The sequence below is a fragment of the Urocampus carinirostris genome, chromosome 9 (assembly GCF_059441175.1).
Source record: "Urocampus carinirostris isolate Australia breed hairy pipefish chromosome 9, RoL_Ucar_1.0, whole genome shotgun sequence".
Taxonomy (NCBI): Eukaryota; Metazoa; Chordata; class Actinopteri; order Syngnathiformes; family Syngnathidae; genus Urocampus; species Urocampus carinirostris.
In genome coordinates this window covers 9,143,936-9,158,843 of record NC_142357.1, presented here as the reverse complement: position 1 = coordinate 9,158,843, position 14,908 = coordinate 9,143,936, and the positions used below count along the sequence as shown (strand labels likewise).

At 37.9% G+C, this 14,908-nt stretch overlaps 1 protein-coding gene across 2 annotated transcripts in view; it reads left to right on the top strand.

The window, feature by feature from the left end:
• The window catches only part of ppp3cb (protein phosphatase 3, catalytic subunit, beta isozyme), a 76,428-nt gene extending 64,191 nt beyond the window's left edge, over positions 1-12,237 (top strand). The window contains exons 12-14 of one of the 2 annotated variants that reach the window (XM_088344470.1): positions 966-1,063; positions 2,742-2,789; positions 9,310-12,237. In XM_088344470.1, the coding sequence (XP_088200596.1) occupies positions 966-1,063; positions 2,742-2,789; positions 9,310-9,488 (325 nt within the window). In that variant the 3' untranslated portion in view covers positions 9,489-12,237. The remainder of the gene's footprint in view (positions 1-965; positions 1,064-2,741; positions 2,790-9,309) is intronic. The other variant, XM_088344471.1, reaches the window with a different exon arrangement.
• The last annotated feature ends 2,671 nt before the right edge of the window (positions 12,238-14,908 follow it).

Sequence of the window (14,908 nt, the reverse complement as noted above, 5' to 3'; positions counted from 1 at the left end):
ATTTCTTGATCCCAAGACAAGCGCTCTACCTCCTGAGCTACTGCCGTCCCATATATAAATGTAATATATGATACAAACTATAATACATTGTTCTAAGATATAATTATGTGAACCCTTTAAAATTGTATTTGAGTTTGATGGACTCATATATGATTATGTGTCATTTTTGTATAAAAAATGGTCATCATTTACCATTGCCTTCATGGAAAATTGTATTTTATACAATGACTGCCGTTTATAAATCATATGGGAATATGAGAAAACCAATGTAATAAGCAATAGTAAGTTCAACATGTCTGATGCCATGACCAATAAGAGTTCATCTGTTTTTCTTAACTATAACTGGAGGGGAAGGGATAGGTGCATCCACCTTTTATACCATGGCTTAAACCCACCCAAGTGGGTGGAGAGGGAAGAGGGAGGCGGACCTTGCCCATGTCCCCCTCCCTTTGCAGGCCTTTTGAGTAGAAATTTGATTTTATTAAGAAAGAAAAAAACTCACAATTTGGTTGGCAATAGTTAGCTTTCTGCTAGGCAAGCCTGTCAGTAAATTTCTCAAACTAAACATTTCATGATCCCGATCCATCTCCATCTGCCTATCATGACATGCAAGTACAGCCAAAGATTTTTATTACTATGGAAAAACGTGTTAGTCTGCTCCTGTAATTCAATCAACTGATAGGAGCCAAATGAGTCGTTTGTGGCACTTGAGTCAATAGATGGAATGTCTTTGTGTGTGTGTGTGTGTGTGTGTGTGTGTTGGGGCAAAGTTTCAGTCACAGTGGGTTTCTGTAATATGAAGAGAACATCTTTACAACTGTATACTTTGCCAATTTCACTGCAAACCTCAATTTTATTGTAGCAATACAAGGATAATAAAGGTGATTCTAGAACAGCCCATTTAACCCACAAATAGAGTGGTGATGGCCAAAAAGAACTTAGCCTTTCCCCCCTCTTTCGCTTAGGGAGGAGAGTGAGAACGTGTTGACCCTGAAGGGGCTGACTCCAACTGGTATGCTGCCAAGCGGCGTGCTGTCAGGGGGCAAACAAACTCTGCAGAGCGGTGAGTTTTTGACACAATACACATACACTATTGACTGTCAAACCCAGCCTCTCAACCCTCCTACAGACAAACATCAGCTAATACAAGAAACTGTATTTTCTGCACTATAAGGCGTACGCTACATCAACAAATTGGCGAGAAATTCAAACGTGCGCCCTATAAACTGGTGCGCCCTATGTTTAGACATAATCGGAAATGCATACGGGAGTATTATCACATTGAAGCAATTATTGATCAAAGGGTATTTATCACTGATCACAAATGCATCACAATGGTGGCAGCAGAATCCAGAGAGCAACGGTAAGAGTGTCAATGCCTTACCACCAGTCCACTAGAAGCACAGATGATGTATGAAAAGGCAATAAGTCTAATGTCATTATGACACTATTTTTAGTGACAATACCAGACCAGACACAAATGTTAGAGAAATGAAAAGACAATAAGTGATTAAAAATCGGTATACATTTTTTATTTCACTTTTTCTCAGCTATAACTAAGCATTGCACGTGACAAACACTGAAATCATGCGGCAATACGTATATCTTTAAGGCTGACCGAATTACTTCCCACAATGACTTTCTCTTCATTCCGGTGAGAATCTTGTGCACTTCGTAAAGACTTTGCAAGTCTGTTATACAATAATGTAGTTCAGTGACCCCCACAACTTTTTCTTTACCGCGGACCGGTTAAATTTTTGAAAATATTCCCTCAACCTCGACTGGCTGGCAACCAGTTCAGTGTGTCCCCTGTCCACTGCCTGAAGATAGCTGGGATGGGCTCCAGCGCCCCTGCCACCCTGGTGAGGATAAGCAGTGCAGATAATGGATGGTTGAAAGGATTCTCGCAACCTGGCCCGATAGTAACATCAACAATGTGGTACCGTAAATCAAAATACTGGGATGACGACATAAAATCCTATTGACTTTTCATCTTCCTAGTGGCCTAGTGAGTCTCCCCGCTGCCACCTAGTTCTGGTTCCCATTGCATTCAAATTTTGCTTTTGTGATCAGCAATGTATTTCGACTGATCAATACATACATATGGTCCTTACTTGTTTTTGGTGCAACCCTGGCCCTTTCTGTAGCTTTCATTCTATGTGCCTTATAATCCGATTCCCTTATATATAAGAAAATATCCCCAAAAACTGATTTTTGGGGTGTGTGCGGAGAATCCATTATATAAAATACTACTGCACAAACACACACACACATACACAAATTTGAGGTTGCCCCTTTTCCTCCTTCAACTGCTGTTTATCTCCTGTCATCTCTCCACCACGCTCCGCCCATTCCACCGGTGCTGGGAATACTAACAGCCTGCTGGTTGTACATGCGTGGGTTGTGGGTGTGAGACAGACGGGCAAGGGTGGCAGCGGCAAGGAGAGTAAAGGCAAAGTGTGCGAGCCGAAGCTACCGCTAACCCCAGGTGCTCTCTAACCCGCCTTCGGCCTCAATGACGCTTGCTTTGGAGTTAACAACATTCGAGTTTCACTTGCAGCAGCCGGGGCCTGTATATTCGATATGCCTCCATGTCATATCAAGAGACTTGTATCGGCGTAAAAGCATGTTTCAGCCTTCACTCGTTTTTTTTTTTCTTCTTCTCCGACTCCTTCTGGTGCTATCTGTCATCTTTCTTCCTGTCCCCTCTTGCTCTTCTTATCTGTCCGACCATCATTCAGCTACCATTGAGGCCATTGAAGCCATCGAGACGGTTAAGGATGCCGAAGGTAAAACCACTCATGACATCGTGCGTGTGCGTGGCTGAGTGTTTGTACGGGTGAATGGCATGGCTACTATGGAGGACCGATCCTGCCATATGTAGAAATAAATGTATAAATAAATACCTACAAACGGATGCCAATAAAAAATAATGAACACCTAAATAAATCACGTAATACCTAAATATATGACATAAATGCAATTCAAATATACATGCCATTTGTCTTGTATTTTGTTATGTTTTGTCGCATATTTATTTGTCTATGCGGCGCATTTTCCTAATCCTAACTACTGGACCAAAAGTGACACAGATGACATATGAAAAATTCAGATTCAGATTCAGATTCAGATCTACTTTATTGTCATTCTAGTACACGTGTATACAGAACGAAATGTCGATGCATCTGACCCCCACAGTTTCCTTGAATGTACAGATATAAATAATGTTGTATTGTATTTTGGCTACGTATAGTATTTTACCATAGTGCCGATAGTGCAAGAAGAGTAGCTAAGCAGATGTGCAAAATGGGCAGTCAGGTTAACAAGTCAGGTACACAGTAACATTAACACTGTAACAATGATCAGATCAGATCAGATCAGATCAGATCTACTTTATTGTCATTCTAGTACACGTGTATACAGAACGAAATGTCGATGCATCTGACCCCCACAGTTTCCTTGAATGTACAGATATAAATAATGTTGTATTGTATTTTGGCTACGTGTAGTATTTTACCATAGTGCCGATAGTGCAAGAAGAGTAGCTAACCAGATGTGCAAAATGGGCAGTCAGGTTAACAAGTCAGGTACACAGTAACATTAACACTGTAACAATAACGCTGTAAAGGATTAGGTTTTATCTCATGATCACATTTTTTCAGTCACAGTACCAGAGAAGAATGTTAGAGAATGAAAAAAACAACTGAAAGTTGTTTTTAAAGATATCGATGAACGAAACAAAAACACGACGAGGGAAACAACTCTGTGGTACAACTGGATCTGATATATATTGGTGTATAAATGGGACTTTAAAGGGAATATCATAGATACATTGTAAAAGTTATGTTGATATTGTGTTCGAAGTTTATGTTGTCAATAAATGTTTTTAATTATGGCAGCACATATACATTTGTCACTTACAATGTTTAGAATAGAAGTATAGAGTAGAAGTTATTATTATTGTAAAATTGAAATGCACAACAAAAATAAGATTCATCTCTGGTACGCAAAATAAAAATAGTGTGATGATCAGATAAAATAAAATGCCTTTTCATATGATATTTATACCACAGCAGTTCCAGTGGTTAGAATTTGGCGCTCTCACTGCCGCAACCCGGGTTCTATAGCTGTTGCATCCATCCACTTTGAGCAGAGAAAAAGAAACATAAAATTTCATAACAATATTTAATCGAAAATTGTGGCAGCGTGAACAAATATGACATTCTGTAGTGTGTTTTCTCTTGTATTTTGTTTTCTCATTCATTTTGTCGTCTATTTTCTCACAACAAAATGTTATTCAAACGAGAGGGTGGGTGACACTGCTCTCTGATTGGTTGTCACATGGAACTAAACAGGTGAATAGCAGGGTGGGTGACACTGCCTGAGCTTTTCACCTGTAGCCGATTTGTTCATCACTGATCAACCAATAGATGAAAAGCGCAGGCAACTCCTCATTTGAATAACATTTTGTTGTGACAAAATAGATGACAAAATAAACGACATGACGCAATAAATAACCAAAATAAACAAATGACACAAATGGATGACGACATCCTTTAATAAATGAATAAATTACATGTAGATCATATTTGAAGGTATTACGTAATTTATTTATGTGTTCATTTATTGATATGGCATATTTTGTAGGTATTTGTTTATTCAAACATTTATTTCTACGTATGGCAGCTTCGAACCTTTGTAAGCTATGCTCTGGGACGCCCATGCTCAAGAGATGGTAGATTTTCCTAACCGAGCTTCTCTAACTGCATCCGCCTGGGCGATAAAGCCAAAAATCGCAGCTCGCTCAAGTCACCACATTAAAACACGCCCATGTTCAAACTTACATACGCTTAATCCACGCTACTAGATCACCCACTCACTGCACTAGCCGGCGATCGTTCATATTCTTACGTGAATATCCTGAACAACACATACACGTTTTTGAAACGAGGCAGTAAGTGTATAGGGATGAGATAAATCTTATTTAACATCTTGTCTCAGTTTTCTTCCTTTATTGATACATGTATAAATGCTGCAATAGGTGAAACAGAATTTAATGTTTCCTGCCAGCTGAGATGAATAAAAGGCTTATCATCAGCGACATGCACAGGCATTTTGGCAGGCAAGATCTCACAAGAAAAATGGGCTTATAGAAGTCTACTGTACATTAAAAGAGGTGATAAGTTAATAGATTAGTAGACACTCAAATGTAGTGCAGTGGTAAGCACGTTCGGCTCAAGACCGGGTGGAAATATATATTGGCATGGAGAGGGGTGCGTGCCACCAGGCTGTACTTGCCCAAGACACACCACAGGAAATGGTGCCCCAACGACTTAATGGTTAACCAACCAACCAAGGCACTCAGACTAAGGGGAGAAGACATCAATGAATGTTGAACTCGAAAGGAGAACAGCAGAGCACCGTAGAGCCTCTAGATGCGAAAAATCCAACCTTTACTGACGGTCCTCCCCCGAGCCCCTTTCAATAAATCCCATAGCTTACAAAAACGAACAAAAGTAAGCAATTATAGTTGAATTAAATAACATCTCCTTTGCACCTGGGTGTCTAATTTCTGTCATTAAAAAGATAATACACATATCAAAAGTGGATAAACAGTTTTAAGTTTGCATACATGTTTAATGTTCTCTAAAACAGTGTTTTTCAAACAATGTGCACACACTAGTGTGTCGTGAGAACTTTATCTTTGCAAAAATGCAATGCAATATTGGCTTTCTTCCAGTAATCAGCCGAGTAACTAAAATCTTTTGCTCCGTACCAGTAGGTGGCAGCAGATTACTTTTTTTCCTTTATACACTAATTATCTGCTCGTGAAATACTAAATGGAAATATATTTAATCATTTTTTTTTGCTTGGTGAAGCTGCTTAGGATTGCACTGCAAAAGAAACATTAAAGAAATATTTATTAATGTGTCTGTAGTGCAGGGGTTAGCACATTGGCTTAGCATGCAAAAGGTCACATTGGCCTGGAAAAGAATGGGCGCGACCAGGCTGTACTTTCCCAACATACACCATGGAGAATGGTGCCCCTACAATCCAAGTGCCTAAGGGATCCAACCCAAAATGTTTGTAATTATTTTTTTATAGACTTACATTAGATATGGACGAAAAAAACTTTAGCATCATTTTTTTTCTAGAAAAACAGAAGAGAAATGTAGGGAAAATTGAAAAAAAATGGTAAATTGTAGCAACCTTGTATAACTTTCAACCAAAAAAGTTTGAGAAACCCTGCCCTAAAAGACTGTGATTGACTTCAGTTCAAAAACACAAAAAACATTTTGGGACCGAGGCAGAGGGTCACTTGTGCATGCCACTGTTTATAATAAATTTTGGTCCAGTAAGACACTATTTGGAAACATTACTTCACATGGTCACTGTCCAATCACAAACTTTTGAGTGTACTTATGCAGATTTTTTTTCCCTCAAATGTCTCTTTACTCCACCAATAGCACTCATACTTAGGCAAAGAAGTAACTTGACATAAAATGTGTTGTTTTATCTTAGTACATTATGTCCTTACAGCATGAAAACAAGCAAAAGGACAGTTTTATTGCAGACACATTTTTATTGATATCTGCTTAACTTCCATGTAAAACGAAAATCACAGTTTTTGATACACACCAGAGGACAGACTACTACTACTATTAGACTTCTACCATTGACTTTACCCTTTTTTTAAGCTCAGTAGCGCTTAGTTTCTTTGGGAGAGTAAACAAAACAGAAATAATGAAGTCAGGTCAAAGAAACATGTTTTATGGGCCACCACTAGTCTAAACATTGTACTTTGATTATAATTTTGTTTGTAGAACATGAATTGAGAAGCGATGTAGATCTTTCAAATTTGCTGAATCATGGAATTCATGGGAGGAATTTATAAATAGAATTTGAATTATCCGATGCTGGTGCTGATTATCAAATTATCAAACTTGTTAATTGTGACAATTTACAAACAAGATAGCCACAAACTATAAGTAGTTTTTTTGTTGTAAGAATATTTATGTAAAAATGGTCGCTATCACGTAGTAGAATTACACATTGATTTGTAAAAAAGAATAGCAGTCTGAACATCATCTAGATCCTTTGGCCACATTTGGCTTTTAAAGGGACCTTTCAGAATAATACTGGTGACTACCAATCAGATTGATGCCATGGTACATGTATTTACTGTGTGAGTACTTTGTGTTAAAAGTGTTGGTGAATAATTACACAATTGGGTTAATTGCATTGTTTTGTTTTTTTTACAAATCCCTGTTTCAAAATCCCGCGTGTGTGAAGAGCATGGTTCCCATATCAATTTTTACATGAAGGCCTGTAGGCCTGTATGTCATATCTTGAGTTCTGGACTTTGGACACATGTTTGCAAGCTTTGAAGTTTGCTGGTCATTAGCAAACCAGGATTTTAAAACAAATCATCCAACAGACTAAAAGATTGAAATATCTTAACCTAATCTGGGTCCATAATGTTTTTTTGCAAGCATTGCTCACACAGCCTCTTTGAAACTTGTGTTTGTATCTTTAGTTATGTCCGTGGCTTATCTGAATTGCCATCCATAATTTTTCAAGAAATTAAATTATGGGTATTTCGTGCATTGTGCGTTTTTCATGTGATGTAAATCAACCTTTGAGCCAAATGTTGGATTTACACTATGTGTATAAGTAGTATTTATATGTGCATGTAAGACGTGTTCATTCATGTAATGAATTTTAATGGAAGTATTTGTTTCAGTGTCAATGTTGATTTTTCTTTAGAAATACTGTCAAGGGAAATTGCTGCCTGGTCTAAATTGTTTCTTAAATTGTTACTGTAGAAGGTACTATGTCACCAAATCAGTACACCCCTCATATTTCTGCAGTTACTTTATTATTTGACTCGGAGCTTATGTCAGAGAACTCAGAAGAAAACTTAAAAGTTAGAATGTATTGATTCCTCCAAATACCTCAAAATGTAGCTATTAATAGCTAAGGTCGTTGCAACGAAGGTGAGTACACCCCTAATCTGAGTAGTCATATTAAACCTCAAGTGCCCTGCAAATTGTTAGTGTTACAAGGTCTCAGTGAGGAACAGGTGGGTGAAATGCCCTAAACATTGACACTACAAGTTCAACATAAACACTCATGGTAAATACTTCTGAGAATGCCAAAACCCAGAAACTGAATGAGTCGTTCATCAGATTATTTTGGGGAAAATAAACAGACTAAGGACATTCAATAGTGAAACTAATTAACTGGTCCTGGGGTCTAATGATGTCAATATAAACGCTGACTTTGACTGCATCTAAGCTCAGAAGTTTAAAGCGAAGGTAGGTGTCTTGCTTGCAGTCAAGCAAAATAATTAAAACATAAGGTATCGAATAACCGAATGGGTTTTCATATTCGAGTAATCTGTTAAAGAACAGAATAACCCAACCCTTTTAATAATAGAATTAGAATCGTCTTTATTGTAATTGACACCAATTTAGTGAACATTGTTGACGACAAGATTAGTCATGGCACTCCAGGATAAACATGTATATCTAATATGACATCCATCTGTTATATTTTTTTCGATTGAGTCTTAATAACATGTTTATTCTGGAGTGCAAATTTTAATCTCTTTGTTAGCAATCTTCACTCCGTTGTTCACAATGACAGTAAAGACAACTCTAATTCTAATATTCAGATATACAGGTTTACATGACTTAAAAAAAAACATTAACTGCAATATTTTGACGTCGATCTGACTATAAATTGCATGTAAACATACAGTACTGAATTTCTTCTCCCTCCAGCTTTGTCCCATAAAATATATTATTAAACATCTGCAGAAGTGTGAGGGGTGATTAAACGGTAGTGGATCTCCTCAATTGATGTTGAAGAGTGTACGTTACGTTATTCAATTGATTAAAAGTCATTAAATAATGGAAAAGATTTATGTACGGCAGTAGTTTATTTAATCCACACGGCGCCCTAAGAGCATTGCTGATCCAGGATCAGTAGTTAGGTCCTCCAGCTAATCCAGGCTCAGCTGTGAGAAAACAGATAAACTCTGCCTGATGTTTGTAGATACTGTTAGAAGAACATGCACAGTGTGATCAAATCCTTTTTATCTAGCCGCAAAAGCAGCAGTGAGAAAGACACAACCGAATGTTCTGCTTTTCCTGACTGGTATTCACTGAAAGCATTCAAAAGTTGAATGAGATTAGACTGAGATTTGAGCTTGCCAGACAGCCAGTCAAGAGGATTTCTTTCAAAAGTCAGTGTGCGACGTCTGGATAATAACTGTGTTTTGTGTGCTGCTTCTTGCCTCCGCAGCCATCCGAGGTTTCTCGCCACAACATCGGATCAGCAGTTTCGAGGAGGCCAAAGGTCTGGACCGGATCAACGAGAGAATGCCGCCGCGACGTGACGCTATCAACAGCGTGGGCCTGTCAATGGGTCGCATGAATATGGGAGAGCCCAATGGGACGGATAGCAACAGCAATATACAGTGATGGATGCGTCCTGTCACACAGCCAGTGCAGTTATATAACACCCTTAAAACACCATCCTGACTGAAATCTGTACATAGACATACCTAAAACACAAATGCAGTATTTCAAACACTTGCTGTATACATACGCAAACATAAACAGTATACACACGCACACACACACACATATTCCCGTGATTATGTACCCCTTCTCTTTGCTGTATGTAAAGGCTTAAGTGTGGCCAGACTTTACTTCGTCTTGGCGATTCGGAGAACAATCTGCACAACGGAGAGGAAAGAAAACTTTTTAAAGAGCAGAACGAGAGTAGCTACTATTCACTGTGCATGTCGACGATCGCCATTGTGTGCACAGCGTCGATGGGAGGTACGGCCATCAGGAACATTGAACCTTTTTGTTCCTATTTGCATCCAAAAGTGGAACAAAACTTATGATAGTGTGTTTTTACGGGATTGCTGATATGCTTTAACAGTGCCCATGCAGTTATATTCAACAAATGTGATGTTCTATACCGAGACGGGAGCAAAACGACTCAGCTCACAGCGGCCGTAAACTGATCTGAGCCCTCGTCTGTTTTTGTGCAGAGGAGATTCTCGTTTGCTTTTGTAGCACAACGCCTCAGCCCAATTTTGAGTGGAGGCCCACTCGCCCCTTTTGGTCTCAGGCTTACTAGCTCTCTGGGAAAAAAATAAGGTCTGGAACTACGTCTGTGATTGAATGGAAGTGTTTCTTTGAGCAAAAGGATGTATATAATAGTGATAGGACAATGCAGCTTCATGAAGCGCTTGAGTTATATTATTTGGATTCCACTAAACACTAAATATTTATGCTAGCACAATAGAAGCCAATTCCATTTCCACTACATTGGGCCAAAAATGCCATCTGAAGATGAAAATAGCTTGAAAATGCTCCATTAAGCTTTGTTGTAGTGAGAGGAATATAGAAATTCATGAGGCTTTGGATAGTTCTTGATATATTTTTCTTTTAGCATTTACTTGGAAACCTGGTTTGAATATTATATATATCTAAGCTGGATGTGTACATTTTCTCAAAAGTACTTCATGAAGGTTCTTTTTCCTGGAACTAAAAAAAGCTTCGTGAAGCATTTGCAATATGTTTTTCTACTCTAGATAGTGGTTTTCATTAAAATACATTTACCAGATCAACAAAAATATTATTAATTTCCATTACATCTGTAAGCCAAAAAATGCCATTAAAAGTTCTAAAGAATCTCACAAATGCTTCGGGAAGTGTTGTCGTGACAGAAACCAATAGTGAAGCTTCATGAAGCTCTAGGACACTTGATTTGAATATTGACACTAACAAAAGTGTTGATTACAGTTTCATTACTTGTGTAAGCCCAAAGTGTCATCTAAAGGCATGAAATATCTCAAAAGTGCTTTTTGGAGTTTCATGAAGAACTTGCAACTCCCTTTTCTTCTCCAGATGATGGTCTTAGTTTATAAATGTACCAGTATGCTAGAGAAATATAAATCATTCAAATTTTCTTTACATCTGTAAACCAGAAGCACACCTTCAAGGTGTGAGAATCTCAAAGGTTCTTCATGAAGTTCCACAAGTCCATCACTGTTATTAGCAAACAGGCCAGTTTACTTTGCACACTTGATGCAAGATGCAGTTTAGTGGAAAACGTAGTTTGTGTAGTATGTGCGAGGGCGCTGATTGAAATGTGAATTATTTCTAAAGTAATTACCTTTCCACAACCCTCTTACTATCTGATTGCAGTAATGGCCAACAATGTATTGGCCTAAAAAAAGTAGAAAAGGATATTTTACAGAAGGAATGCACTCTTCCGTTGTGAAGACGAGAAGTCGGAGGGGGGAAAAAAACTTTGTAAAGCATTTATATTACCGAATTGGTGCATGCACAGTTAAGTTATTTGATAATAATGTGAATTATATTTGTGCTCTGTTTCACTACGGTAGGATATTTTTCTTGTTTTCTGTCTGATAATAAGGAATAACAAATTGTTTATTTTGCACATAACGGTAATTTGAGTCCATTTTGTATTCACATTGTGCTATATAACCCTGGCTTTTCTTCTCGTTTCTTTGAGCGCTGTAACAGAATGAATCAAAGATGTGGAGTCCTTATCAAGTACTCTGTTCTTCGGTAATGTGCTGGAATCGTTTTTAACGGAATACAAATGGGAATCGAAAAACACACTTTTTACAGAGGCACAGGCATTCGGGCAGCATGATTGCATGGTCAAGAAAAAAAAGGAAAAAAAAATACAAAAAGAAAATGTGTGCAGTCCAAAGCGACAATTGACATTTTAACAGAATAATCCGGTTTTGTTGCTGTGACGATTCAAAGGCAAAAAGTGTAATCTCATACATTTTGATTCCTCTTGTTATTTGATATTTATTGTTCAATGATTATTATATTTAAGATGAACATTATTCTTCACATTCAAGCTCTTGCTTTGTCTCTCTGCTGGTTGCTTTATGTTGCTCCTTGGTTGATCTTGCTGTGGTTGTTTGGGAGAGGTTAATCAACCCTTGCACACATACACACACATTCACCCCCTGGCAACCCTGAGCCATAGCAACTGCGCCACTGTTCCTTTTTCTTTTTCTCATTCTTTTCTATTTTCTTTCTCTTTCACTCTGTCCATATTTCTCTCTCTCTCTGATTCTTTAGGTTTTAACTCCCCAGTCACTAATACTGTAAGCATGCCCCATGGGACGATCCACTTTTTTACTCTTGAATAAAATATGCATGAACCTTTGGTATTTATGCTGAGCCTTTATTTCCTCAGAGAGGTCAACATTCCTTAAATGTATCTATACAAGAAACTACTGCCCTTGATATACTGCCATAGTCATTTATGTCAATTGGGGTGGAGAATACTGGTAATTTTGGTATTGGTCTGATCCAAGTAAATACAAGGTAGTGTTGAGAGGTATCAATCCAATACAGATACTTTTAGGAATTTTCATGATCATTAAATAATTAAACCCCTCATCAAATGAGTTAGCTTATAATTACCATATAACAGCATAAAGATTTTAAAAATATATATTATTAATTGACTATAGTGCAGGCTTAAAGGTGTGGTGTGTCATTTGAGGTGTCCCTAAAAATTTGAAAGTTAAATATTTTCTCCCTTTGGTATGTATTGACAATGCCCTGCTGAGTTCAGAGTCCTTATGCTTTATTTCCCTCTGCGCTATCTGCTTCTATCTTATTTTAGCGGAGCTTTTTGAGCAGAACACTTGGGTGGTAGAAAAGAGGTTGAGGAGTGCGGTTTATTTTTTAAGTTAGAAAAGGGCTTCTTTAAGTATGGTTTGAACAAATTTATTGACACTAATAACAGCAAACAAACAATGTGAGGTTTTAACAACCCTTCTTGACAATCTTAACAGCAATCAAGCATATTCACAATTTCGTTATGTAACATCTTTGTTAGTGTCAATAGATCCGTCCGGTTTAGGTATACTCAAAACATCAACCCAAACCCCAAGAAAGATGAAAAAGGAGGGTTTATTCGAGTTTAGGAAATGCACCTGAACGAGCTTACAAAGCTGACATGATGACACAAGCTAAGGGATGACAGCAGTCACAAAGTTCTAAAGTCTGTACTGCTCCATTGAACAGTATAAAAACAAACATCAATATTTACATTAAAAATGTTTAAGCTTAAAATTCAACAGAGTCAAATAAAAAATAGCAGCAATGTAACGAACATACAAATACTGTACAACCTGAATAAGCCAGCTAAAATAATTTCCATTGCACAATATTGTAAAAATAAAGTCTGTAATGCAGGAGCATCTAAACTTATCAGAAAGTGGGCCCTTGTAGCATTTTCAGGGTATCTTGATTAAGTGCTGCTGTGCCATCAAAACAGCCTCCAGTTGCTTCACCTTTTCACAGTGATAGTTTCCAGTCAGCATGTTTCGTCTGGCAGTGCCTCTTGAAAAAAGACACAGTCTCATGGCAAATGAGGCAGACGCAGGATTTCAATGAAAAAGTACATGAATTCCCACTTGTCCTGGAACCCTTACAGTCACCTTTTTATTTTATTTTTACTCTACAGTTGCCATGTTTGAAATGGGGTGGGCTTAAATTCCCACAAAAAGCCGAAGTGCCCAAAGGGTTACTGCCATCATCTGGTAAAATGGTGATTTTTTTTGGGGGTGTAAATTGATGGTATAAATTGTCCCAAGGTGTGAATGAGCGACTGAGTTGTCTGTCTCTGTGTGCCCAGCAAATGGCTGGCAACCAGATCACTGTGTCCCCTGCCAACTGCCTGAAGATGGCTGGGAAGGACTCCAGCACCCCTGCGACCCTACTGAAGATAAGCGGTGTGGATAATGGATGGATGGATGAATGGATGGATAAAGAAAACATATGTTACAAAATCTGGTCTCACAACTTAAACAAATTCATGTTTACCAAATGTAGAGGAGTAATTGTGCATTCCTGATTTAATTTACCCTATTTCCAGGCAATAAAGCACATCAGATTATAAAAAGCACTCTCAAATTTTGAGCAATTTCTTTAAGGTGAGCCTCATAGTCAGGAAAATACGTTCACTGGGTTTTTTTATACTTTAGTTTCCATGTTTATCCGCTGAACTGAGAAAAACCTTCTTCCCTGCCTGGCACTGACCCAAAAATATCGCTCATCCACGTCTCTGGGAATAGAGAACAAACAAAATTGAATCAATTAAGGTTTGATGCTGAGATGAGGCTTTGTTTGTACAACAGATGTCGTCTTCGAATTGAGCCTCACTGACAACATTCAACTCGACGTTTATAAACCTGAGAAGAGACTGGAGTGAACACAACGGATGCTATTTGAACCACTTCTAGAACCATAAATAGTCCCTTGCCAAAGGGAATTGAAACAAATTGAAAAAAAAAACGAGAACAAAAACAAGAGGAGGGAGGCAGTAAGATGAAATCTTAATCTGGCTGGCTTTTGGAGGTGAAATTTCCTATTTTGTTTGTTGGGACCCGGGTGGAGTTGAGGTGATTTGGGCCGACCCAGGCCACAGCCGCGTGCCTGCTTCTCAGAGTCTGGTGGCGCTGAGCGCAGTCTTTAAGTCATGTCTTTAAGTTAAACAAGTCTGTATAAACAGACAAAGAAAAACAATGATGGGTGGATAATAAAAGATGGGGAAAAAAGTCAGCAAAAGAGAGTAGCTCATCCCAACCCGAACGTAGTGATTGATATTTTAGGCCCAATTGGCCCTACATTCAGATTGTGTCCGGATTGGGCTGAAAGGGATACCCAAATTCTAAAACATACAAAATTTGAAAAAATTGAAAAAAAATATTACATGCTTTTTGCAATATATATATATATATTATATATATATATATATATATATATATATTTGTCATTATAATATTCAAATTATTTTCTGAGATAATTTATTTTGAGGACAGTTT